This window comes from Zingiber officinale, chromosome 7A (assembly GCF_018446385.1).
Source record: "Zingiber officinale cultivar Zhangliang chromosome 7A, Zo_v1.1, whole genome shotgun sequence".
In the NCBI taxonomy this organism is placed as follows: Eukaryota; Viridiplantae; Streptophyta; class Magnoliopsida; order Zingiberales; family Zingiberaceae; genus Zingiber; species Zingiber officinale.
This window is the reverse complement of record NC_055998.1, coordinates 109,663,468-109,690,374: the sequence shown is the minus strand read 5'-3', so window position 1 is coordinate 109,690,374 and position 26,907 is coordinate 109,663,468. Positions and strand designations below refer to the sequence as shown.

At 37.9% G+C, this 26,907-nt stretch overlaps 2 protein-coding genes and 1 long non-coding RNA gene across 10 annotated transcripts in view; 2 read left to right on the top strand and 1 right to left on the bottom strand.

Annotated features, from left to right (window-relative positions):
* Window positions 1-11,830: 11,830 nt before the first annotated feature.
* On the top strand, window positions 11,831-13,973 carry LOC121999601 (protein FAR1-RELATED SEQUENCE 4-like). Its single transcript, XM_042554260.1, has 3 exons — window positions 11,831-11,864; window positions 11,953-12,413; window positions 12,621-13,973. Exons 1-3 carry the CDS (start codon window positions 11,831-11,833, stop codon window positions 13,971-13,973), a joined length of 1,848 nt encoding a protein of 615 aa, XP_042410194.1.
* A 150-nt stretch (window positions 13,974-14,123) lies between these two features.
* On the top strand, window positions 14,124-14,929 carry LOC122001989. 3 transcript variants are annotated; one of them, XR_006117549.1, is made up of 4 exons: window positions 14,124-14,197; window positions 14,280-14,375; window positions 14,537-14,607; window positions 14,737-14,929. It is a non-coding gene; the product is annotated as an uncharacterized LOC122001989 (long non-coding RNA). The 3 variants fall into 3 exon arrangements; XR_006117550.1 differs by having other exon boundaries at window positions 14,683-14,929; XR_006117548.1 differs by having other exon boundaries at window positions 14,537-14,929.
* A 4,980-nt stretch (window positions 14,930-19,909) lies between these two features.
* Window positions 19,910-26,907, bottom strand: part of LOC122001985 (LRR receptor kinase SERK2-like) — a 79,136-nt gene continuing 72,138 nt past the window's right edge. For 4 of the 6 annotated variants that reach the window (XM_042556992.1, XM_042556994.1, XM_042556997.1 and 1 more), the window contains 8 exons: window positions 24,267-24,410; window positions 24,110-24,181; window positions 23,649-23,714; window positions 23,491-23,561; window positions 23,242-23,400; window positions 22,671-23,012; window positions 21,623-22,017; window positions 19,910-20,453 (listed from right to left, as the gene is read on the bottom strand). In XM_042556992.1, coding sequence (XP_042412926.1) covers window positions 20,142-20,453; window positions 21,623-22,017; window positions 22,671-23,012; window positions 23,242-23,400; window positions 23,491-23,561; window positions 23,649-23,714; window positions 24,110-24,181; window positions 24,267-24,410 — 1,561 coding nt within the window. In that variant the 3' untranslated portion in view covers window positions 19,910-20,141. Of the gene's footprint in view, window positions 20,454-21,622; window positions 22,018-22,670; window positions 23,013-23,241; window positions 23,401-23,490; window positions 23,562-23,648; window positions 23,715-24,109; window positions 24,182-24,266; window positions 24,411-25,661; window positions 25,712-26,907 lie in introns of all 6 variants that reach the window. The other 2 variants (XM_042556995.1, XM_042557003.1) reach the window with 2 other exon arrangements.

Below are 26,907 nucleotides of genomic sequence, written 5' to 3'. Positions count from 1 at the left end.
GTGAACTCTAGGCAAGTGTGACAAGTAGGTCAAGTAGAGGTGGTTCGGGTGACCAAAACAACGTTTTTGATCGACCAAACTAGTATATTTGGTCAATTGAAGCACAATGTTGCTAATAATATTTTGTAGGATTGATTTATTTGTTGTGCTAACTTTTTCTTACAAGAAATAGATCTTATGGTTGACCTTACAGTTCAAGTGATTGAAAGGTCTAAAGTGGTAGGCTGAGTCAACATGGCATCGATGAGTGGAGCATGTTGCATGGCGGAAGATAAGATCAAAAGCAAGATCAGTCGATTGGTATTATTAATTGATCAACCAAACACAAATCTGATCATGGATTGAGTAGGATGTTGATCCAATCGACAAATGAACCTAGATGTGAAATTGACATGATTATGTATCACACCCCAAGGGAGTCCCTGCCCAGTAAATGGACAACATTTCCCCCCTTATGATAACATATGGAACCTATATACAAGGCCACAAGGACGCACAAGTAATAAACAATAGCCCACATGGCTGGAACATGTTGGTGCGAGAAGCATCCGACGATCGAACTCAAGTTTTGATAATGGAAATGGGATTCAAAGTTAAGGTTATTTGTTATCTGATGTGTGTGAATGAGGTTTTTCAAGAAAGTCCTAACTACGGTTAGGCAGGTGAACAACCCTAGGGGGTGGTAACCCTAGGTCCTAGGGGGTGGTAACCCTAAGTGAAGAAAAGTCCTAACTGCGGTTAGGCAAAGGAAAAATCCTAGGGGCGGTAACCCTAGGTCCTAGGGGGTGGTAACCCTAAGCGGAAAGTCTTGGCGGGTCGAAGCTTCGGGAGAAATCCTAAGGGGCGGTAACCCTAGGTGGAAATCCTAGTGTCGTGAACCAGTTGGAAGTCTGGACGAGACGTGGAGCGGGCGTTCAACATGAAGACCGGAAGATTCGAGCGACGAGCAAAAGTCCAGTCGGTCTGGAGGACCGAACTGACAAAAGGTAACTTCTCCTGAGTGGAGTAGGTGAGGACGTGTTCCCTGGAAGAGGGAACAGTAGGTGTCGGTTCGACCTAGGGTTTCCAGTAGAAAATCCGAAGTCAGAACCAGACAGTCCTAAGACTGTCAAGTTATTTACTTATATATTATATGCTATATTCTAACTCTGTTTTGCAGGGGAACAGTTCTAACAGTTTCTGTGCAGGGTCAGAATTCACTGAGATCGATCGACCTAACCCCCAAGCCGTAGATCAAACTTCCAGCTTGAAACACTGATTTCCCGGTCAGTTTTCTCGGTCGGCCAGTCTCCTCGCCCGATCTGTCTTTTGTCAGATCAAGTGCAGACCTGGTCTTCCGCTCTGCAGACCAACCCTGTCATTTCATTCTGCAGACCTGGTCTTCCACTCTGCAGACCTGGTCTTCCGCTCTGCAGATCTGGTCTGACGCTCTACAGACCTGCTCTACCTCCCTGGTCTTCCGCTCTGCATACTTGTACTAATGCTCTAGTCTGCCGCTCTATAGACCTGCCCTACAGCTTTGGTCTTCTGCTCTGCAGACCTGCGCTGCCTCTCTGATCTGCCGCTCTGGTCTTCCGCTCTGCAGACCTGCACTGGCTCTCTGATCTACTGCTCTGGTCTGCCGCTCTGTAGACCTGCCCTGCAGCTCTGGTCTTCCGCACTGCAGCTCTGGTCTGCTGCTCTGGTCTGCCGCTCTGCAGACCTGCCACTCTGCGGACCTGACCTGGTCTTCCGCTCTGCTGACCTGGTCTTCCGCTCTGCTGACCTAGTCTTCCACTCTGCTGACCTGGTCTTCCGCTCTGCTGGTCTTCCGCTCTGCAAACCTGGTCTTTCGCTCTGCACTTTACAGAAACCAGCCCCTGCTAGCAGCCTGAGATTATCCGCTCAGATCATTTCGACTGTAAGTTGAATTTAATTCAGTGTAGCTTAAATTCAACTAATACCCATAAATCTCCGACATTAGATTGTTTGTGTCCAACAATCTTGAAACTGATTCGACTCTGTTGAGATGGTCACGGAACGGAATGTTGAGGTGCAACAGACTCAACACGTGCAGGCCCCCTTCGCCCCGATTAGAACTGTGTCAATCAACCACGGGGAAAAGTCAGAGAAGTTCAGTGGACTGAACTTCAAGAGGTGGCAATAGAAGATGCTCTTCTACCTGACCACGCTCAACCTGGCTCGGTTCTTGACTGAGGACCCTCCCAAACGAGCTGAGGATGTTGATGTGCAGACCATCAGTACAGTGGAGGCATGGACTCATTCTGAGTTCCTTTGCCGAAACTACATCCTCAACTGCCTTGCCGACTCGTTGTACGCTGTGTATAGCATGAAGAGAATGGCTAAGGAGCTATGGAAGTCCCTGGACAAGAAATACAAGACAGAGGATGCAGGGCAAAGAAGTTCATCGTGGGTCGATTCCTGGACTACAAGATGGTTGACTCCAAGACAGTGATCAGCCAAGTCCAGGAGCTTCAGGTGATCTTGCACGAGATCCACTCAGAAGGGATGGTTCTGAGTGAAACCTTCCAAGTGGCTACTATCATTGAGAAGCTGCCTCCCGGCTGGAAGGACTTCAAGAACTACTTGAATCACAAGCGGAAGGAGATGAATGTGGAGGAACTCATCGTTCGACTTCGCATCGAAGAAGATAGCAAGAGTTCAGAGATGAAACTGTTCTCTCAGGCTACTGTTAAAGCCAACATGGTCGAGCACGGTCAAAGATCAAAACGGAAGAACCCCAAGTCTTCCAAGATGGGACCCATAGGAGGTATCAGCAAGAAGAAGTTCTCTAGGAAGTGCTTCAACTGTGATAAAGTGGGTCACAAATCTTCGAAGTGCAGAAAGCTAAAGAAGAAGCAAGAGGCCAACCTGAACGAGGGACTAGAAATGGATGACCTCTGCATTGTGGTCTCTGAGTTGAACCTGATCAGTTCAAACCCGCGGTAATGGTGGATCGATACTGGAGCCACCAGACATGTGTGCTGCAACAAGGAGCTGGTCCACAACTTCGAGGAAGTCACTGGAGACAAACTGTTCATGGGGAACTCAACAACCTCGGGCATCATGGGCCAAGGAAAAGTGGTGCTGAAGATGACCTCGGGCAAAGATCTCACTCTTAACAATGTGTTGTATGTTCCGGAGATTCGAAAGAATCTAGTGTCTGGATCACTGTTAAGCAAGCATGGCTTTCGCATTGTCTTTGAGTCGGACAGAGTTGTATTGTCCAAGAATGGAGTGTTTGTAGGAAGGGGCTATGTATCTGATGTGTTGTTTAAGCTCAATGTAATGGCGATTAGGCCTAAGATAAATAAAACTGAAAGCTCTTCCACTTATATGCTTGAGTCTTCGTGTTTGTGGCATGGTAGACTAGGACATGTTAACTATGATGTATTGCGTAGATTAATTAATATGCAAAGCATACATACATTCCACCTTGACCCAAAACACAAGTGTGAGATTTGTGTTGAATCGAAAATGATAAGGTCATCCTTTCAACATATTGAAAGAAGTAATGAACCACTTGACCTAATTCACACTGATGTGTGCGACCTAAAAGGTACACCAACAAGTGGTGGTAATACATACTTCATCACTTTTGTAGATGATAACACAAAATATTGTTATGTGTATCTTCTCAAAAGTAAGGATGGAGCTATAGAGAAATTTGCCCTCTATAAGAATGAGGTTGAAAACCAACTTAATAGGAAAATTAAGGTGGTTCGAAGTGACCGAGACAGTGAATATGTGTCACCGTTTGCTAAGTTGTGTGCTGAACATGGGATCAGACACGAAACAACAACTCCTTATACTCCTCAGCAAAACGGAGTTGCTGAGCGAAAGAATCGAACTCTAAAGGAGATGATGAATGCTCTTCTATTGAGCTCTGGATTACCAGAGTCCATGTGGGGGAAAGCTGTGTTAACAGCTAATTATCTTTTAAATAAGGTGCCCTGGAAGAAAATAGATAAGAGCCCTTATGAGTTGTGGAATGGAAGACAACTGTCCTACAAATATTTACGAATGTGGGAGTGTCTTGCCAAAGTGTTGGTGCCTGATCCGAAAATGATTAAGATAGGACCAAAAACTATTGATTGCATATTTATTGGATATGCACAAAACAACACTGTGTATAGATTTTGTGTGTATGAGTCACACATACCGGAGATACACAAGAACTCGATAATCGAATCGAGAAATGCCTCGTTCTTCGATCATATATTTCCGTATAAGACCCGAAAGGATGCTAGCTGCTCAAAAAGGGCAAACGAAACACAAGGCGAAGAAGAAGATGATGATGACGAGGAACCCGTGGAGGTTGAGCCTAGACGGAGCAAAAGAGCTCGGGTAGAAAAATCCTATGGATCAGATTTTATCACTTTCATGTTGGAGAGTGAGCCCCGAAGTTACTCAGAAATTGTAGGCTCTTCTGATGGACCTCACTGGAAAGAGGCAATTGCATCTGAGATAGAATCTATCTTGCAAAATCACACTTGGGAACTTGTGAATCTTCCTCCGAGAAGTAAACCACTAGGTTGCAAGTGGATCTTCAAGAAGAAAATAAAATCAGATGACACGATCGATAAATACAAGGCCAGATTGATAATCAAAGGATATCGACAATGAGAAGACCTTGATTACTTCGATACATACTCTCCGGTGTCAAGAATAACTTCCATTAGAGTATTGTTGCCTATTGCTGCTCTATGGAATTTCGAAATACATCAAATGGATGTAAAAATAGCCTTTCTAAACGGGGATTTAGAAAAGGAAATCTACATGAACCAACCTGAGGGGTTTTCTATACCAGGACAGAAAAATAAGGTCTGTAGATTGGTGAAGTCATTATATGGCTTGAAACAAGCACCAAAGCAATAACATGAAAATTTTGATAATGCCATGAAGGAATGTGGATTCAAGATCAATGAATGTGATAAATGTATCTACATGAAAGTCACATAGAGTGATTATGTCATCTTGTGCCTCTATATAGATGACATACTTATCATTGGGAGTAATGATAAGATAATCAAATCCACTAAAGACATGTTGAACTCAAGATTTGACATGAAAGACATGGGTCTAACTAATGTGATTCTAGGAATCAAAATTCTTAGAACGACAGAAGGACTTGTTCTTAGTCAGTCCCATTACATGGACAAGATTCTTGAGAAATTCACCAAGGGTGATACTGCGTTAGCACGAACGTCGATAGATACGAGTCAACATCTATCAAAAAATTGAGATGAAAGTATCTCTCAAATAGAGTACTCTCGAGTAATTGGAAGTCTGATGTACTTAATGAGTTGTACACGACCAGACTTGGCCTATGTAGTAAACAAACTGAGTAGATACACGAGTAATCCCGGTGTTGAGCACTGGAAAGGAATAATAAGAGTACTGAGGTACTTGAGGTATACTCGTGAATATGGACTGCACTATACAAGATATCCTGCTGTGATCGAAGGATACAGCGATGCGAGTTGGATATCTGATATTAATTAAAGACTATAAGTCTACGAGTGAATATGTCTTCACTCTAGCAGGTGCAGCCATTTCCTGGAAATCTTCTAAGTAAACCATAATAACCAGATCCACGATGGAATCTGAGTTTGTAGCTCTTGACAAACGTGGTGAAGAGGCTGAATGGCTACGGCAATTCTTAGAAGATATTCCATGATGGCTAAAACTAGTGCCGGCGATTTGCATACATTGCGATAGTCAATCAGCAATCGATCGGGCACAAAGCCATCTGTATAATGGTAAGTCTAGACATATACGTCGCAGACATAATACCATTAGACAACTACTCTCAACGGGAGTTATCAATGTTGACTATATGAATTCAAAAGATAACCTAGCGGATCCGCTGACCAAGGGGTTAAATCGAGAGTTAGTTGCAAGCTCATCAAGAGGAATGGACTTGATGTCGTTGTCAGCGATCAGTGCAGAGGATACCCAACCTATGCTGACTGGAGATCCCAAGAACTAGATTCAAAGGGACAACTAATCTGCACTGACTAGACACACTGTAGGGGGATAGCTCAATGAAACAGTAACTAGACTAGGGTAAGCCGATGGGCTTTTAATGATCAAGAAGAGTAGATGGCAACTCTTGAGGGATCACCTATGTGAGAAAGAAGTGGGGCCGCTTTGAAGAGAATTGGAGGCACAATGTTTAGAGCTTCTCACAGAACTAGGCGTGTTCATGGCTAAGAACGAACACACTCATGAGAACTGAGTTGTATCAGGGAGAGTCTTGGGTGAGATTTGTCACTGCTTACACAGACGGCAGTATAGTTCAAGGACATCGTGTCTACTATCAGCCAGTAAGCAACCAAATCTTCACAAGGGAAGGTTCAAAGGATAAAACCTACCTATCCTATACTTGACTCAACTGCTGAATGTTATCACTTACCCTATCTCCATTCATGTGGGGGATTGTTGAATAAGTGAATGGAGAAGAAATGGAATAGAAAAGAGGCTCCATTGTGAATGAGACTTTAGTCCCACATTGGAAGTTTCAAGGTACTTTTGTTGGTTTATATTGATTCACATACATTGAAGTTGTGAACAAATACATGGGGAGAGACTCTCTCTCACTCGTGGGTGCACAGGGGGTGCAAATCCAGGGCCCGGATTTGCACTGAACCAAGTTAACTCGTGTGTGAGCGCGACCTGCGCACACGAATGCCGGACCGGTCGGGGCAAAATTCGCCCAAGTGGAACAGCCAACATTTTGCCACGTAAACCTTTTTGCTGCTTGTGTAGCGGATGCATTAAAGGAAGATTAATGCAGGATATTTCGTAGCTTGGTGAGTAATGATCATTAATTTTGTCATTCATTTGAGCTCCTATAAAAGGAGGTTGTGACTACAGTCAAAAGGGTTACGCACACAGCATAGCAAAGGCTCTCCATTTTCTTCCTCCTCTGTCGTGCAGCTCCTGCTCTGCGGAATGCCCGTGATAGCAATCGGGTGCCACTCAGTTCACCGTGACCACCAATGCTTGGTCGAATTCACGGTCTACCGTTGTATCTTGGGAAACAGACGACCCTTGTAAGCCTCGAAGCACAGCCGGAGGTGGGCGAATCTGTTTCAAGGAAACTGCGACTCTCGTAGGCCACGGTCAGTTTTCTCGGTTGGCTAGTCTCCTCGCCCGATCTGTCTTTTGCCAGATCAAGTGCAGACTAGCCGTTCTACAGACCTGGTCTTCCGCTCTGCAGACCTGGTCTTCCGCTCTGCAGATCTGGTCTTCCGCTCTACTGACCTGGTCTTCCGCTCTGCTGACCTGGTCTTCCGCTCTGCTGGTCTTCCTCTCTGCAGACCTGGTCTTTCGCTCTGCACTTTACAAAAACCAGCCCCTGCTGGCAGCCTGAGATTATCCGCTCAGGTCATTTCGACTGTAAGTTGAATTTAATTCAGTGTAGCTTAAATTCAACTAATACCCATAAATCTCTGACATTAGATTGTTTGTGTCCAAGATTTTGTTGATGAACGGCTTCGACAATTGGGTGGTATTGAAGAAATCATCTAATAAACCAAAGGCAAACTTAAAGGAAACAAACTTAATGTTAGAAGTTTTGCCTAATAATATTATGTTTAGATTAGGAAAATATAAAAGTGCACACGATCTATGTACTCGATTGATCGATGAGGAACTTTCAAAGTTAGAAGGCATGCTTAGGGAGGATCAGCTCAAAGACCAAGCTGAACTAGAGTCGACTTTGCTAGAGATTGAGGGGGAGAAACTTAACGAAGGCACAAAAGGTAAAAGTGTTGATTTAAACTTAAATTTCATATAATATACTTTAAGTGCAAGAAAGACAACACTATAAAAATACATGTCCTATTTATAGAGATGAGATCCCCTGTCCCGAAAATAGTGTGTCCCCTCGTCGATCGAACGAGTTAAATCACATCTCAAGGATGTAGTGCATATTATGAAAATATCATAATCGTCCGACCGACAAGGGGACACGGAGATACACTATTTTCGGAACAGAGGATCTCATCTCCTATTTATAAGACTCGATCTGCACAACCGATAGTAAAAGAGAAATCAATAATAAGAATTGGAAAAGAGAAGGAGTACATCATATGCTTCAAGTGTAAAAAGATGGATACTATAAAAATCACTGTCTATAGAGGAGATTTAAGGATAGGGGAAGCAATTAAGGTTAGTAATTTTAAGTTATATGAAAATTAACTTTTGGAATACATGCTAGTAGTAATAATTTAATTTTTATTCTTATTTAGTTTAGATCTTTTTGATGTATATGATAAATCTAATAATTTGATTAATTTAAATAATTTAGATTTAAATAATAATCTATTTAACCAAAATCTTAATCTGTTTAAACTAAACTTTGATCGATTCAATACAAATATTGATCACATCAATCAAAATCTCGACCCGTTCAATCAAGATGATTATCTAGACCTTGATCAAATCGATGATCTAAATATCAATCAATGACTTAATTAATAATTCAGAATTAATTAATTCAAATCCAAAATAAATAAATAATTCGAATTTAATTAATAATAATCAAAATTTAATCAAGAATAATAAGAATAATCAGATTAATCAGAATTTAAGAAAAACAAAAAAAATTGAAATTATTTTTCAAAAATTCAGAAAATAGGTCTTCGAATTTTAAAAATCATGATTTGAATTTTAATTTTGGAAAAACTTTATCTAAAGAACGTGATTACTTTAATAATATCCACTATATATGACTCATCACAGCCTGGAAGTTCATTATGAAAATACTTTTTTGGTGGACCCAAAGCTAAGTTTAAATCTAAACAAGATCAAACCTCCTTAGAAATAAAATCAACTAATAAATTAAAATTGAACAATATCCATCTCACAATAACTATAAGGCTACTATGTATTGTATGTACTAAGACACATAAGAATGGGTGAGACGTTAGGACAATAAATTTGAAAAATATTTTTAAAAGATTTTCAAAATCTATAGGATTATTTTCTTAAAATTATTTTTAAAATAGTGATTCACAAAATAATATTTAATAAATTTCATGCTTGATTGAGTGTGTGTGCATATATATATATATATATATATATATGGAAATGGAAATTATTAACCAACACCTAAGTCCTTAGGTCAACCATAATCTCCAAAAACCCTTAGACACATAGGTTTCTCTTTCTTGTGGTTGACAAGGATGTCCTAAGGGAGAATCAAGTTAAGGGGGAGACCCTATTGAAAGAGCAATCTTTACAAAGGGGATTTTTCAAATTAAATTGACATAAGTTTAGAAAAATTATTTGAAAATGTGTTTTTCCTTCAAAATATCTTTAAAGATTTTTTTAAAAGAAAGAAAATATTTTTTTAAAGTTATTTTCAAATTTTCTTTTAAAATTTCTTTAACAAATTGTTTTTTGAGATTTTTTTAAATATATTTTAAATCTTTTCTACAAAGATTTTTAAAAATATCTTAAAAGTTATTTTTGAAAAAGGTTTTTTGAAATAACTTTGAAAATGAATTTGAATAAGATTTTTGAAATACTTAAAAATTTAAGGATGAAGAAAGATAGATAAAAGAGATGTGAGAAGAAATGAAAGATAGAGAAAGAATAATAAGAAGAAAACAATGAGAGAGAGAGTGTGAGAAATAAAAAGCTAAGTGGTTATTTTTCAAAGAATGAGATATTAGAAATCCTAATTCTTTGATTTTTGCATAATATCGAGAAGAGAAGTTAGGTTGTGTGATTAGTTTAATTTAAATGTAATATCAAATATTAAAAAAGGAAAGATTATTAGTGCAATCTGTCTCAGGGTTTCAATATTTGATGATATATCTATATTCAATCAAAATTGACTAAGAGTTGACTCAAACAGGTCAAAGTTGATCGGATATTAAAAGTAAGTGAAAAAGTTCACGCAAGTCAAGGGTAATAGGATGCTTGGCAATTGATAAGAAGTCCTAATAAGTCAAAGTTGACCTACGCATAAGTGAGAAGTCCTAATAGGTCAGGTCAAGATTGACTTAGACAAGTAAAAGACTAAGCAGGTCAAGGTTAATTGAATGTCTGGTAAAGAAAAAAGTCAAAGCAGATCAAGGATAATCGAATATTTAACAAAGGAAAAAAACTAAGGGGAATAAATCCTATGTAGTCAGAAATCTTAGAGGAATAAACTCCAAGCAAGTATGACCAGTAAGTTAGGTAGAGAAGTTTTGGGCAACTAAAACAAAATTTTTGGTCAACCAGATTAGCGTATTTTGTAGACCAAAGTAGATTGTTGTTAATACTATTTTGAAGGACTACTTTATTTGTTATACTAACTTTATTTTACTGGAAATAGATTTTACAGTCAACTGAAAGGTATGATTGGTTGAACAAGTGGGTTTGAACAATCAAGGTCTGAGGTGGCAAATTGAGTCAACATGGCATCAAATGAGTTGACCATGCTGCGTAGCGAAACATAAGATCGAAGGCAAAATCAGTTGACATATACTATTGATTGGTCAACACAATACAGATCTGATCGCTAATTGAGTGAGATGTCAATCTGATTGGCAAACAAATCTGGACGGGAAATTGACACGATTATGATTGATCAATCGTTAGTGTAGATCAGTAGACTGAAAACATATTCAAACAACAGATTGAGAAGGATTAGATTTTGATACCGAACATGATTGATCAGTCGATCAAGAAAATCTTATAAAAAGACCTCAAGACCGAGACTCAGAAAACACAGTTCGGATCCTCTGGACCAGGGAACCCTGGACCACCCCTGGACCACAAACTCCGGTTAAAAAGCTATCACGTGCAATGCGCGTGCACGTGGAAACAACACTCCCGCAGAAACGCGCCCATTTGCTTGCAGCCCTAACTTCTCGCGATTCTTCCACCTCCGCGCTCCGCCGGCGACCAGATCCGTCGCAGACCCTGGCCCCTCCCCGACGCCCACCTCTAGCGTCGGCGACGAAGTGACAGCCCCCTGCGGCCTTTTGGTTCCGCGACTCACGCAGAAACCAACCGGGATCCTCCGGCGGCGACGACACAAGCTCTTCCGAGGCACAACCCTGCCCGCGACCGGCGACGCCCCAAGCTCTTCCGCCGTTAGGGCTGATTTCCCATTTGCTGGTGTGAACAAGTTCGGCCTCCAACAAACGTGAGTAATTCTGGTCTCTGAAAGTTGACTTTAAAGAGACCAACTAGTCTATTGGTTCATAGGATTCATTGGAATTAGTTCCAATCAAATGTAAGACCTTCAATGTCATCTTATGTTACAGAAAATTGATGCTCTTCTATTATTATCTTCACCTTTCCATGTAATCTTGAGGTTAGTTCTTATGTAACATTCGTTTGAATGTTTTGTTTCTGATTTACTTATACTCTCTATTATCTTCACCTTTCCATGTAATCTTGAGGTTAGTTCCATTCGTTTGATGCTCTTCTGTTTTTGTCTCTATCAGTTTTGTACTTTGGTTGCTGCAAGGTCATAGTAACAAGTAGTTTCATCTCCTTTTTCAAATTCAGGAATGATAAATGGCGTGCAAGTAAATTAGCAGTATCACCAATTCTTATAATTAGCCTTGACCAATCCCTTGTTTTGCAAAAGTAATTGAATAGAAACCATTAAATTTTGTTGGAACTTTGAAGTTATAAATAAGCTTATTTCTTTAATGTTCATGTTGAAGTTATAAGAACAGATTTGAAATTCTGATCTTGGTTATGTGAATGATCAGTAGCAAATTAAGGATTGGAATTTATTAACAGGATCAAAGAAATTATCATGGAGGGTGAATCTACAAGTTGTCGTCGTTTGAATTTTGTTTCAAACGAGGATATGTGTGAAGTTGACTTTGATGATATTAATGAAGGTAATAGAAATCATATTGAGAATGTATTGAGCTTCAGTATATCAAATTTTCCTTTTACCCATCTTGCTTTGTTTGTTTGCTTGTATAGGCTTGAACATTGAAACCGATTTGGATATACCACAACTAGGATTGGAATTTGAAACAGAAGAAGATGCATATCAATTTTATTTGGCATATTCTAAAAAGGTTGGATTTGGTGTAAGGAGAGGTAGAATCCACAAGGATGAATCGGGTAAATTACTTGATAGGGTCTTTTATTGTTGTGCCCAAGGTAAAAGAGGAAAAGACAAACGAGATCTTTATGTCAAAGCAAGTCGTGATGAAACAAGGTTTGGTTGTGAGGCTAAAATGAAGATTTGTAATCGGAAAAAAAGCAAGTTTACTGTGGTACAGTTTGTTAAAGAGCATAATCATTATCTCTCAAGTCCAAATAAAACGCACCTCTACAGAAGTCATAGGAATATATCTTCTTCTGCAGCGATACAGATTGAGATGGCAAGTGATGTGGGAATCCCCCCAAAATCATCTCATGATCTTATGGTGAGGCAAGTAGGTGGGAGGGAGAATTTAGGATTTATTCCTCAAGATTATAAAAACTACTTGCGATCCAAAAGAACAATAAATATGAGAGTTGGGGATACAGGGGGTGTATTGGAATATCTGCAAAAAATGCAATTCGAGGATCCTAATTTTTTTTATGCTATCCAAGTTGATGAAGATGATTTGATTACTAATATTTTTTGGTCTGATGCTAAGATGAGAGCTGATTATGCAAATTTTGGAGATGTTGTTTGCTTTGACACAACCTACAGAAAGAACAATGAAGGTCGGCCAATTGCATTGTTTGTAGGCGTTAATCATCATAAACAATCCATACTATTTGGTGCCGCTTTATTATATGATGAAACCAGTTTGACTTTTGAGTGGTTATTTGATACATTAACTAGAGCTATGGGTGAGAAAAAGCCAACTACTATTCTTACAGATCAAGATGCAGCAATGGCTAAGGCGTTAGCTTCCAGATGGCCTGAAACACATCATCGTTTGTGCATTTGGCATATTTATCAAAATGCTGCCATACATTTGAATGGAGTTTTTTCTATGTTTAGAGATTTTGCTAAAGATTTTGCCTCATGTATATATGATTTTGATGAAGAGGAAGATTTTATTTCAGCATGGAACATGATGTTAGCCAAGTATGCACTTGAAGACAATGATTGGTTGAGGCGCATGTACAACATCAAGGAAAAATGGGCTTTAGTATATGGACGAAAAATGTTTTGTGCAGATATGACTACAACCCAAAGAAGTGAGAGCATGAATAGTATTGTGAAAAAATATGTCACTTATAAACACAAGTTTTTAGACTTTTTCAGCCACTTCCAAAGGCTTCTTGATGATCGTCGATATGAGGAATTAAAAGCTGATTTCAAATCAAATACAACTGTTCCCTATTTAATGTTTCCAATTGAGATTTTAAAGCATGCTAGTGAAATTTATACTCCTGAGGTATACAAGTGTTTTCAACAGGAGTGGTGCTTATCTCATGATTCTAATCTTGAAATTTGTGAGGATGTTGATACATTTGCAAAATATAAAGTTACTCCTCACAAAAAGAAAAACCATCATATAGTTACACTTGATAAGAAGTGTGAAAAGATTGAGTGTAGCTGTAGAAAATTTGAATTTGCTGGGATTTTGTGTTCTCATATTCTGAAAATATTTACGTGGAATAATATCATGAAGATCCCAAGTGATTATGTATTGAAAAGGTGGACAAGAAAAGCAAAAATTGGATATTTTGGAGTAAATGATTCAATGGCCAACAATGCTAGTTTGGATCCAAAAGTACTTCAAAACATGCGTTACAAAGAGTTGTGTGGGTTGAATGTTCAATTGGTTACCAAGGCAGCAGAAAGGGATGATACCTACATGTTTGTTAAAGATGCTATGTTGAGCTTGTGTAAGATAGTGGATGATAAATTACAAGTTAATGAATCAAATGTCCAACAATTAAATGTGAGCCAAGCATCCAGGGAATTTGATTATGGTGAAGGGAACTCTACTGGAGTAAAAGGGATTAAAATGAAGAAAAAAACGATGTCGTAAGAGGTTGAAAGGTGGGTTAGAGAAGCTTTCAAGGAAAAGAAAAGCAACGAGGAAAACAAACCAAGCCTCAACAATTGTAATAGTTTCTATTCTTTAACTTCGCAAATTTTGTTTATTTGGTATTATTTGTTGTAACTAAAATCATTCTATTTTTTATAACACAGGGTGTAGATCAAAGTATTTCCACCGTGGGCAGCGTACAATGTGACCGGATCATTCACCAAGTTGGTATTTGTTTTACTTATGTTAATCTAAGATAGTTTATGTTATAACTATCTAAGAATGTATTTTATTTTTTTGTTTTAGCCTATAAATTATGTGCCAACAATTGGTAGCTCTGTTGGTAGTTTCAATATGACTGAGACTCAATTTCCACCATTATTGGCATCACAACTTTCTCAGGTATATATACATCTTAGTTATCACAAGTTTCTTTAAGTCTGAATGAAATGTATAATATCTGTCTAAATCTTGTTGTTTCAATCTGTATGAACTTTCTGAGCAAATTTGACCTACATTGTTGTTTCGGCTTCCTAATAGTTTACAGTTGTTTACTGTTATAGGTGCAATCCCCATTTGTGCAATTTGCTAGACCACCTCGTGCGGATTCCTCTCCTTAGACAGTAACGATCTCGTATGTGCCTATGTCTATTTATATGTGCACCTGAAATACTAGTTAATTTATTGATATGATTTCCTTTCTTGACAGGTTCCAAATACTTTAGGTTCCAACTAATCTATTGTTTAGTTGCTTTGTGAACAGGGAGTTTGGTTCATTAAGAAATTTTAGAAATAAATCTCTGTTTGAACTGAGAACATCCAGCTTTGTGAACAGGCAAGTACTATTTTTATCTCGTTCTGATTACCTTCACAGCTTCCCCTCTTTTGAGTTGATTTATGCCAAACTTCATTTGCACCATCTTGTTCTTTTCGATGATCAGCTTGATGAGACTGAGAAGGAACAACTTATTGGGACTTATTTTGGCTATCTTCTGGGCATGGCTGAGGTTTTAGTTCATCATCAAGACCCATCAATCGAGCAACAACACTGAGTGGTTTCTTCTTAGACTTTATGTCTGTTGACATCTCTTGAGCTATCAGCATCTTCACTGGTCTTCCAGACATCTTGCTTGAAAAATTCTGGTCAATGTTTTTAGTATTTGTCCTCTTATTGACAATGGAGATGTTTTTATTATTTGTTTGAACACAAGGTCAATGTTACATGATGTTAAAGATGTTATATTAGCTTGGCCTGAAGTTCAACCCAGCTGATGTTAAAGATGTTAAAGATGCACATTATTGATTCTATGTTATGTTATATAATTTGGACCATCGCAGAACTAATGGACTTCTTGATGCAGCATGTTTTTGCCCCTATTGTCTTGTCTTCAGATTAAGCTACTTCCTCCTCTCTTAATTTTCTTTTTGCATGGTTAAGCTACTGATCATGTTTTTTAGAAGAAGAGAAGAATGGAGTATTCATTTGTCTTCTTTTAATAGTATTTTTGAGGACGTCAATTGAGTTTTCGTAACCTTTCTTATCTTCCCTTCCTTAAAGTCTCCTGAGGACCTTTGATCATGTTGTGGATCGGTCAGCAGACCGATCCATAGCCCTCTGGACCGATCAGGATATGTCCTGATCGGTCTGGGAGACTTCTGATCGGTCTGTGGATCGATCAGGGATCGGTCCACAGACCGATCCCCTATTGTTATCTGAATCCCATCTGATCGGTCTACAGACCGATCAGATAACTCACAGAACACTACTGTTTGGTTACTGATCGGTCACTAGACCGATCAGCTAACCACAGTATTACTGGATCGGTCTGCAGACCGATCCAATACCCACAGTATCACTGGATCGGTCTGCAGACCGATCCAATACCAACGGCCCTCTCCGATCAGCTAAGTCTGTGTTTTATGTTTTCTACTATCAACTTCAGAATTTTTTTGGTTAGAAGTTACAGCAAATTGAATAACATGAGGGTTATTTTCTCATGAGTTCTTGTGAGAAACTTGAGTCCTGTACCACCCAGAAACCAAGAAAATTTGAAGCCAAAGCAATTGCTTCAGCAGGGAAGAAGTCGACAGTTTATCCATCTAGCACTGAGCAAATAGCACTGGAGCAAATAAGATGAGCAGGAGTTCTAGTTTGAAGGCTGGCTCATCGGAAGAACTATTCGAGTTGATCTCTTTTCTGTACAATTCCCATGGAGATCAAATAACCAGGAATAGTAAAGGTAGACAAAGTCCCTTGAGGAGGCTACTAGATCCGATAACGAAACCAAAGTCCCTTGAAGAGCTTGCCGTACGACAGTTTTGATTCTGTAAGAGAGTTTGTTCAACTTGATGCTTCCAAGTCTGTTGACCCTTGAGCTGTGATTGAGCAAACAACCATTGCAACACAAGCTTATATCAAACAAAACCGTTGGCACCAAGCATCACACGGACATCAAAAGCAACCATTGCAACACAAGCGAACCAATCAACCCTTGATGAACATTACAGAGATGAGAATAAAATACCGAAAGAACAACAATACAGAATAAATCATTATAAAATTTCCAAACCATTATATAACAAGTTCCACAACATCCATCTTAACAAAAGAACTAATTATCCTATGACATTACAATACCAACATTAGTCAACACTAATTAACCACCTGAACTAATAAATCAATTAGCCTTCAGCTGGTTCTTACAAACAGTTAATCTGTCATATTACAATAACAACATTACTCAACACTAATTAACAAGACCGAACCAACAAAGTAATAAGGTAAACGGCCAAAAGAGTCAGATTCACTATAACTAATATCCAAACCACTGATGGTACATTTGAATTTCCTAGATTATGCTCACGAGAAGCAATGGGTTCACTACCTAACCTTGACTCAATTTTTCCTAACCTTCCACGGCATATTTCACTGTTGTCTTCATCAGAAAAAGTATCGGTTACCACCCACTTTTGCCAGCCATGCTGCCCACATCGATAATACCTTCTTCCGGGATTTTTGCTCGATCTAGAAACACAAACCACTGTTCTTTGTCCGCAATCCCTGCATGGTACATATTCAAATTTTGTATTGTCGATGGAGTTGTAACTTGATGATGCCATGAAATACCAACCTATTAAGCAAACAAGAATTACTTAAGTTCAAATATTTTTTAATGTTCATAGATTGTATGCTAAATAAATTTTAAAAAATAAATAAGCTCAAAGTTATAATTCAAAGTTGTAAACAATGAGTTACTTGATGTTGAGTACAAATTGGAACTTGATGTTGAATTTGAATTCAGTGCTGCAATCTGAATACAAATTATTTCCAATCATCAGAGTTACTTGATGTTGATGTTCTTATAACTTCAATATCAACATTAAAGGTGAAACCTATATTATGCATAAGCAATTAACAGTTAAACTCAAATCAACAGTATAACTTCAAAGTATTAGAATATGTTACAACAAACAGTTAAACAGTTACTCTTGCGTAGCATTCAATCCTACTTTCATGTGCATGCAACAAACACACAAACACAGAATATACACAGATACATATATATCAGGCTAATCACTGTTACAACCACATTCCAATATCATATGACAATCCATAATATATAATAGCACAATATAAAGATGTAAAATGTTTCAAACAATGTCAGTTATATTTTGTTTTTGTAAAGAGTAATTTGTACATGTCTTGTATCATGTAGGGAATTAATCAACAACATTCAACTAAAATTGGCATATGCAGAACTCAAACAATTAAATAGTTAGGAATTCAAGCAAAGACAATAAAATAGAAAACAAGCTTTCGTTGGCACAAACTGTCAGAACGTTGTAAAATCCATAGTTATAAGACTGTGGTTACTTGCAAAAAGTTCCAGATGGATTTTATTCTGTAAAAAGGCCTCTATTGTAAGAATTGTTTGCTGGCCCTCAAAGCAAAACCACAGTCTTATAATCAAGGACATAACGATGTTTCTCGTGTTTTAATGGAGAGCATCCGTCAGAAGCTAAAGAGCAAGAAGACTGACAATGATACCAGATCCCGGCGGATGATGGCGAGACGAAAGGAAGAAGTGGAAGATGGCGCCGACGGATGGCAGATGCGGGGACGATGACTTGCGGCTAGGGCAGAGCTTGTGTTTCGCGTGGAAGAGTGGAAGATGGCGACTTGAGGCTAGAGCTCGCTGCCTCTCGTCGTTTGGGCGTGAGGTTAGGGCTCCACCTGTTTTGCAGCTACACGTTTCGTCTCGGCGGACTTGGGGAGGAGGGATGCTAGGGCTCGCGAGAAACACTGCCGATGCTTGCGTTTCGTGTGAGTTGAGCGCCCATTTGCTTGCACGTGCCTTGCAGAGACGCTAGAGGTGGGCGTCGGGGAGGGGCCAGGGTCTGCGACGGATCTGGTCGCCGGCGGAGCGCGGAGGTGGAAGAATCGCGAGAAGTTAGGGCTGCAAGCAAATGGGCGCGTTTCTGCGGGAGTGTTGTTTCCACGTGCACGCGCATTGCACGTGATAGCTTTTTAACCGGAGTTTGTGGTCCAGGGGTGGTCCAGGGTTCCCTGGTCCAGAGGATCCGAACTGCAGAAAACATTGAAAAGCCATCAACTTTCAATCCTCTCCATTTTGTACTCAAGAAAGGCTCTCAAAGTTTTGCAATCGAGGAACAACACTTTTGAATCGATCATCATTCTATTTGTATTTAATTTATTTATGTGATTTTATTTTCCATCTTAATTGTGCTTAGATTATCATAAATTGTGTAAAAGGTTTCTATGCAAAAAGAGAAATTTAATAAACAACATTCCGTACACAAGCCTTGGACGTAGTACCTTGAGGGTGTGAACCAAATAAATCAATAGCGTCCCTTGTCTTTGTTTATTTTTTATTTATATTTATTATTTCTGTTGCTTAAACTAATCTGATAGGCAAGAACTAACATGAAAGAAAAGAAATCGAGCCTGATATTCAACCCAATCCCCCTCTATCTCTCTATCCGGTTTTACATGATCCCCTATCACATTGAAATTTTCACAAAAGTCATTCTTTTTAAGCTGAGCTAGAGACGATGTTAAGTGGGAATTGAGAGGTATGATGTATGTATGAAGAACACTTGGATAAAGAGACTAAACAAAAGGTGTCGTCCAACTATTCCCATGATCCAACTACTTATAGCAGGATAGGTTTATGTCTAGTACATTTATGGTCAAAATATCTTAACGCAAAGACCAAACTTAGTCCTACAAACTCTTTAATCACAAGATGTCTCACACCAACTTGGCATTCAAAGTCTTTAAACCTTCGACTTTTAGTTGGAAGCCTTCAAAGTTTGGATTGGATGTCCTAAAATGGGTCGATAGCAAATTGGAAAGCATCATATTGATTGTGAATTAATGGTCTCAAAAGGCTTTTGGGAGTTGGAAGCATAGGATCGGAGTATATTTCGTCTTCACCTTCTAAGGTGGAACAAAATGCATACCCCTAGTTACCTGCAACTACATTAGATTCATAACATGGCTCACACCTGCACGGCTCCAAATTAGTAAGAACACTTGAATCAATCCATTTACGACTTAGCCATATGGTATATCTAGCATCTATGTAATGTCAGATTGACTCGATCATTCAATGGAGCGTCAAACACAAAGTAGCTTTTGCAATGTGAGCTTGTTCCTGATCAACAATCTGCAGCAAAATGGCCCGTGACTTAAGACCACCTTCTTCTACCAATCTAAAGCGCCAAGAGGGAACGTACCCAAGTCAAGTGGATTCCAGTATTTTCCTTTGCATACTTCATATCCTTCAATAGTTAAACGGATAGTCCCGTCCCCAACTTGAGGTGACAGTTCCTTGATTCAGTTTAGTTTTTAGATCAACGAGCGCAAGATTAACAAAAAGATGGACAACTTTAGCATATATCTCCTCATCCAATGATTCTAAAGTGATACCATCAGCTACTTATTGATATTGAGAAATACCTACTTCAGGATATTTACACCAGTCTTCACCCTCTAAGAGTGCGAATTCAGTTGCGAAAATCGACAAACTGACATCTTGAGTTTAAACCAAATGCAAGAACCATCTCTCAAAACACACGAGGAAAAAACAGAGTAAAAGACTTCAGCATACGAGTCTTTTTGCATCCCTACTTCATAATCTTATGTCATCTTCCACAGGACAGTTCGATTGCATCTTGGTTGTACAAAGAATCTTCTCCCCAACCAAACCTTCTCTGCATTCTTTCATACTCTTGCCTTCTGGTCACTTCTACTTGCTCCCACTCTTCCCATCTCTCAGCGAGACCCTCTCCTTCAAGCATCCGCACCACCTCAGACATGGTGGGGCGGTCCTCTGGTGATGCTTGAGTGCAAAGAAGAGCAACTTGGATCATCATTTCAACTTGACCATCATATTCATTATTGAGATTTCTGTCAACAATGTCACCCAAGCGTTTCTCTCTTTGTAGCTTCTTCACCTGCATAAGAAACCAAAATATGCAGTGAAGTGGCTTAGACCACTAGTGATATTACTCCTAACTTCAGCTCGAACTAGAAATAACAGTCCGCAACATTTATATGATACATACTAGTTATGTTTGTAGCTTCGGCATTTAAGCCAAAAGGAAAAGAAGCATATAACTTGACTTAGGAAAGACTGACTATACAGACAAATCCATCAATGCCTCAAGAATTGTAAGAACCTTAATTTCCACATATCAACTTGACTAAAGTTATTAGAAAGAGTTTGGCATCCTATGGCACCAGTACTCTGAAACCAGACTGAACTGGCCAATTGAATTGGTTCATGAGGGAACTTTTCCCCAAGCCAGTCCGATTCAAGCCCTGAACCCTAAACCAGGAAGTACAAACCCAGAACTACATGACTAAGTTAGCCTTCTCTTCTAGTGTTACTAATGATATTTGTATTTTTTTTTTAAATTCAACAATGAGCAACTGAATTGTAGAATCCATGGCCACACCAGTTCATTGACCAGTTTAGCTTAAGAACATTGAACCATAGGACAGAGTGAATACTAGAAACTTGATGATTTGCATTCTCTTGGGCAAAAAGTAAACGATACAATCTCAGTATAAGAACATCAAAACTCTCTAAAAACCATTGGCGACCAATCAAATAAAAGCAATTATATGCTGGAGCTGAAAAGGACAACATATAATATTGTGTATAAATCTATCAAGCAGCACGATATTGGAGCCTGCTAGAAAATATTAGCTGCCTAATCCCTTAACATCCAGCCCAAAAATCAAGTGGGCTTATATGGATAAATATAGAGCAAGCCCTACTATCCATATACCAATGGGTGGATTACATCTACGAGTAGATAATTACCTGATTTACATTTTCTAGTGATTTATACTTAATAAACGCTAAAATTAACTAGTAACAAAATTTTTTAAAATGATATAGAAAAGGGAGCCTTTTAATCCAATATAACTGCACATTGCGACTTTCTATTGGAAGGAATTTTATGCAACTTTCTATTGGAAGGAATTTTATGTGTAACCTTTGTTACATCTTCAGATGACTAGATCTTAAGATGGAAAACAATATCAAATTTCTGATGCCATTAAGATATTATCGAATAAATAAATAAATTATGTTTACCAAGATAAGTATGCTTACATGGTCAAGCAATAAAACATCATCTTCTTCCTCCAAGCGAGAAAAATCTATTGCACGTTGTCCAGTGACAAGTTCAAGAAGCATAATTCCATAACCAAATACATCTGTCCTCTCAGATGATTTGCCAGTGGATAAATACTCAGGTGCTATGTGACCCATAGTTCCCCGAACTTGAGTTGTCACAGATGTCTTCCTCACATCTACCAATTTTGCTAAGCCAAAATCACCTACTACAGCCTCAAAGTCCTCATCGAGTAAGACATTAGCAGCTTTAACATCACGGTGTATTATCTTAGGATTGCAATGTTCATGAAGGTACTCTAATCCACGTGCAGTACCTAGCGCCACCCTTTTTCTTGTTGTCCAATTCAACACTGGTTCCCCAGTTTTGAACTCTGTGCAACCATTCAACAGTATTACCATCAACAACAATTGCAGAACATAATACAACAATGTGAGCAATGGTCAGCTAAAATAGTTTATGTGTATTTTTCTTTACAAGGATATTGACATCACTCCATGAAGCATAGCATGGTAGCCAGTCCACAATTAACATTTCAAAGTAAAAACATGACTTCATATTTATCACAAGTATAAGATACATAGAAATATAGATCAAGTACTAGATCTCATAACAAAATTCTCATTTCAATCTGGTTGCTGGAAGGTTATCAATTCCTAAAGCTGCTATGATTACTCCCATAAATCTGATTGGAATACCACGTGAAGAACTTAATGCAAGAATGCAAAGAAAAACCAAGATTAGATGGATGATTTCTTTGGCTATTTCTTAGCATGATATTTGTTACGGTCTTTGCTGAGATATATGAATTAATGAAAGTCAAAAGGTATTATTAAAAGCAATTTTGATTTTTTAAAAGACATGGTGATTAAACTGAGATGAAAGGAAGTCGATGCATGGAATCCATAAATTGATAATCAAATAGTTATATTCACGTGCACAACATAATATTCCTTCTCTCTTTTATTAGCTTTGCTGCCATGAGATAGATAAGCAGAGTAGATTACTGTGAAAACTGAAAATTACCTCGTAAACGATATGCAACACTCAAGTTTTGCATAAAAGGATAGACAAGAAGACGCTCCTTTGGTGTTGTACAAAAGCCAATCAATCTCAGAAGATTTTTGTGGACAGCAACACTTATCATCTCTACTTCACGTAAAAATGCAGCTTCCCCACCTGGACTCTCACAATCAGTCAACCGTTTTATGGCAATTTTAGTATTATTTGGAAGCACTCCTTTGTATACTTTTCCAAAACCACCTTGTCCGAGGACATTCTTTTCACTAAATCCATCTGTTGCAATCTGTAATTCTCGATAAGCAAATCTTTTTAACTGTCCAAATGCAATTCTGCGATCATCTTCATCTGTATGTAAGGCAGTCAATCAAATAATTTTTGATAATTTATGTACTTAATTTATATTTATCAGTTCCGATTTGCAAGACTTAATCCAGTGTATGCTATTGTTTCAATAAAAAATGCAGATTATGCACAAAAAAGAAATATGGCAAAGCGAATGACTAACATGAATAAAAATTACTTGGCAAAAGGTCCTATCAACAACCAGAGAATTAGGTGTAAGAAGGTACTAAACCTGCAACATCAACAAATTCTTCTCGTCGATATCCCTTCCTGTGACCCTTGCATACAAAAAGTATGGCGCCCGTAACAAGCAATACAATGACAGCTCCAAAAATTCCAAGCAAAATTCCTACTTTGGAATTTTTTCCTACTTTGGAATTTTGGGATTTTCCTACCAAGACCAAATATAGTTTCTCTCAAACAGTTACCTACTGCAGATAATGGAGCCCTAAGTTCAAAAACAATTATTAAAAATGTTTACCATGAACAGGCATGGCGGAAGCACAAGGGCGTTGATAATTCATATCGCAGTTCAGATTGTTACCTGTGAAGCTGCACAATAAAAATAAATAAAAAAAATTATATATGGTTGCAAAGAGTAGAGAGCTTGCGCAAAAGTTTACTCTCAATTATTCATACTTGTATCTAGCTACTTGAAAGAGCTCTTCAGGTATTTGTCCAGAAAGATGATTGAAAGCTAGACGACTGCTAATTCAATTCAATTGTAGAATGTTATGTAAAAGATAATGGCATATGTTAATAAAAATAGGATAAACACTTTAAGATTCAGTTCAAGGAAAGAAAACATTATGATATGCACTTTAAACTTCAGTTCAAGGAAAGAAAACACATGTATTGCAACTATGCCTTTTCTTTCCAATAGTGCGGAAGCCAAGCTCCAGGTCTTTTCTTTTCTTTTCATGTTGCCAAATATACAGCTATTATGCTTCTCATTAATCTACATACTGCTGCTTTGCTTGACTGATCCTTTCATTCATGTACAAACTCTTTATGTAAATGCAGTAGTTAGGTCAAAAAAAGAACACAATCTCTAAGATTCCTGCAGCTACAGTTACTGTCTAAGTGAGTAATAAACTTACATGTCATTTAAGGAATCAAGATTTGCGAGGGATTGAGGAATGTTTCCTGTCAGATTATTTTGGCTAAGGATCCTGATTAATGACATTAAAAAGATAAAGGTAAGTCCTGAAATCTACTTAAATGATTTAGATTAGTAAATTTTATGATCCTACTGACAAAATCTGAAGCTTAGAAAGCTTGCCAAGGGAAGCTGGTATTTCTCCACTCAGACAATTATTTTCCAAATCCAAGTTGGTCAAACTAGAGAGGTTGCCAAGCTGTTCTGGTATTCCGCCGGTTATATTGTTACCAGGCAATGACCTACACAATTACATGAAATAATCTCAGAATATCTGATTATCAAGTGAAATATTGAATGATGCCATCATCATTAACAACTCTGTAATTCAGAAAGATGTACTAGTAAAGGAAAAGTGCCCATTTAGGGATAAAAGAGGCAATCATTTCCCATTTGTAGAAAGAAATAAGCACTCATATCAGTTATTCATATGTTGACAAGTTCACATCAGTTTCTTATTATACTAACAATTCCTCTACACTCCATGTTTTTTTTTCCTTTCTTGAGATTGAAACTATCCTTAACTCCTGTTAATAGATAGTGTATGTACTTGTGTGAATGTTTGCACACATATAGGTCAGTTAGAGGAGGGTTGTGTACGGCTTCAATACTGTAAAAGGTTGTGTGCACATATGTAATGCCATATACACATGATTCTGTAGCGTGATTTGGCATGTTGACTTCATAGCTAAGAATAGCTTTTGTTGTTGTTATGGTTAATTAATACGAGTTTGAGAAGCTCTCATATATAGCCGATGTTTAATTGGTCTCCAATAGTAAGCATTCGGTACTCACCATCCAATCTGTCTTAGAGAAGTCAATCTTGCCATCATCATTTTGCAAACCATCAACACAAATTACAAAAACATTCAGTCGCAATAGAATAAACATGTGAAGTCACATTATGCAAAATGTTGTTATGGTACAATATTTCTGGAGCATGAATCCAATGCCAATTCTGACAGAAAAATTATAAGTATAAACAAAAAATATGTTGAAGTATCTATTGTCTTATATCAACATGATTTATGTTATTTTGTGGTTTGCGAAAAAGATTGAAGCAGGATTATATCATTTCTCATTTTCAAGTTTGAACTCTCTGTCCAAACTACTAAAGTACCAAAAATTTTGGGTCCCATCAAAACAACAATAAGCCATGATGCCCCAACTTTGTGGCTACTATGAGCCATTGAGCTTTATCGAGGGTTTTAGAAGAAGCTATGTGTCCACAGTTAACTTACCAGTGATTAGATTTAGAAGAGTAATATAAAGTAAATCATATTCTGTCCATCTAATGTCTCGATATTACCAATTTGTCACAGTAACAATTATATTCTACAATTAGATATTCTTGGAACACAAAAAATGATGCTGCACTACTTGACAAGCCAATCACGCTGACAGTGGTTATTCCATGCACAATGTAATTTAACACCATATCAAAACTCTGCCAATGTCATCAACTTCACTTAGCAGGAGATGAAGTGACCTACACGTTAGGGAAGATGAAGTCGACGGAAGAAATTGGAGAAATCAACCTCCTCTGATACCATGTAGAAAGGTGGAGACAATAATTACTTTTTCAATAATGAGCATAATACACTTTTATAGATACAATGGATCTATCAATCCCAACAAATCATGGAAGAAAAAAAATATTATCCTACCAAATATACAAAATTAAAACATTCTGTCAATCAATTAAAATCCTGTTAGATCGAATAGATTGATACCAAATCAAATAGATTGAAACCAATTGATTTTAATTTATACTAATTAATTCACTAAATAAATCTACACAAATCTACACTCCCCCTCAAACTTGACTGTAAATGTTGATAAGGCCAAGCTTGCTGACAAGAAATTCATGGGTTCATTCCAATAGCCCTTTTGTGAGTAAGTCAGATGAGAAGTAGGGACGTATTCAACATTGAAACTACCTTCTTCCAATTTTTCCTTGATGAAATTGAAGATTAACATAAATGATATAGGCAGCCAAATATGTGGTGTAAGAATACATTTTTTGTATATATATTTAACATAGTACAACCCTACATTATATGTACAAATTTTATTTCCATGTATTCACAATCCTAGCCATAATTAGTAGACACACCATAAGGAATAAAATATCAATTAAATATTCTTATATTAATTGAATATATTATTTCCTTTTCTACACTCCACCTCAAGTTTAAGTAAAGATATCTATCATTCCCAACTTGCAAATGAAATCTTTGAACTTGGGTCTGAAATGACTCTTTGTTAAGGCATCGGCAATATGTTGTTTAGATGTAACAAAAGGCATACAACTTATTCCTCCTTCTAGCTTTTCTTTGATGAAATGAGTGTTGACTTCTATATGCTTTGTACGATCATGTTGTACTAGATTATTCACAATGCTAATTGCTAACTTATTGTCACAGAATAGCTTCATTGGCGCTTCCCAATTTAACTTCAGCTCTTCAAGTACTAGCTTTAGCTATAGTAACTCACATACACCATTCGCCATAGCTCTGAGCTTAGCTTCTACACTACTACGAGCCACAACAGTTTGTTTTTTACTTCTCCATGATACAAGATTACCCTATAGAAAAATACAATACCCTGAAGTAGACCTCTTGTCAGAAATAGAACCTGCCCAATCTGCATTTGTATATGCCTCTATGCTTCTCTGGTTGTTCTTTCGAAACAATAAACCTTTTCCTGGAGAGCTCTTTAAATATCTCAAAATCTTGT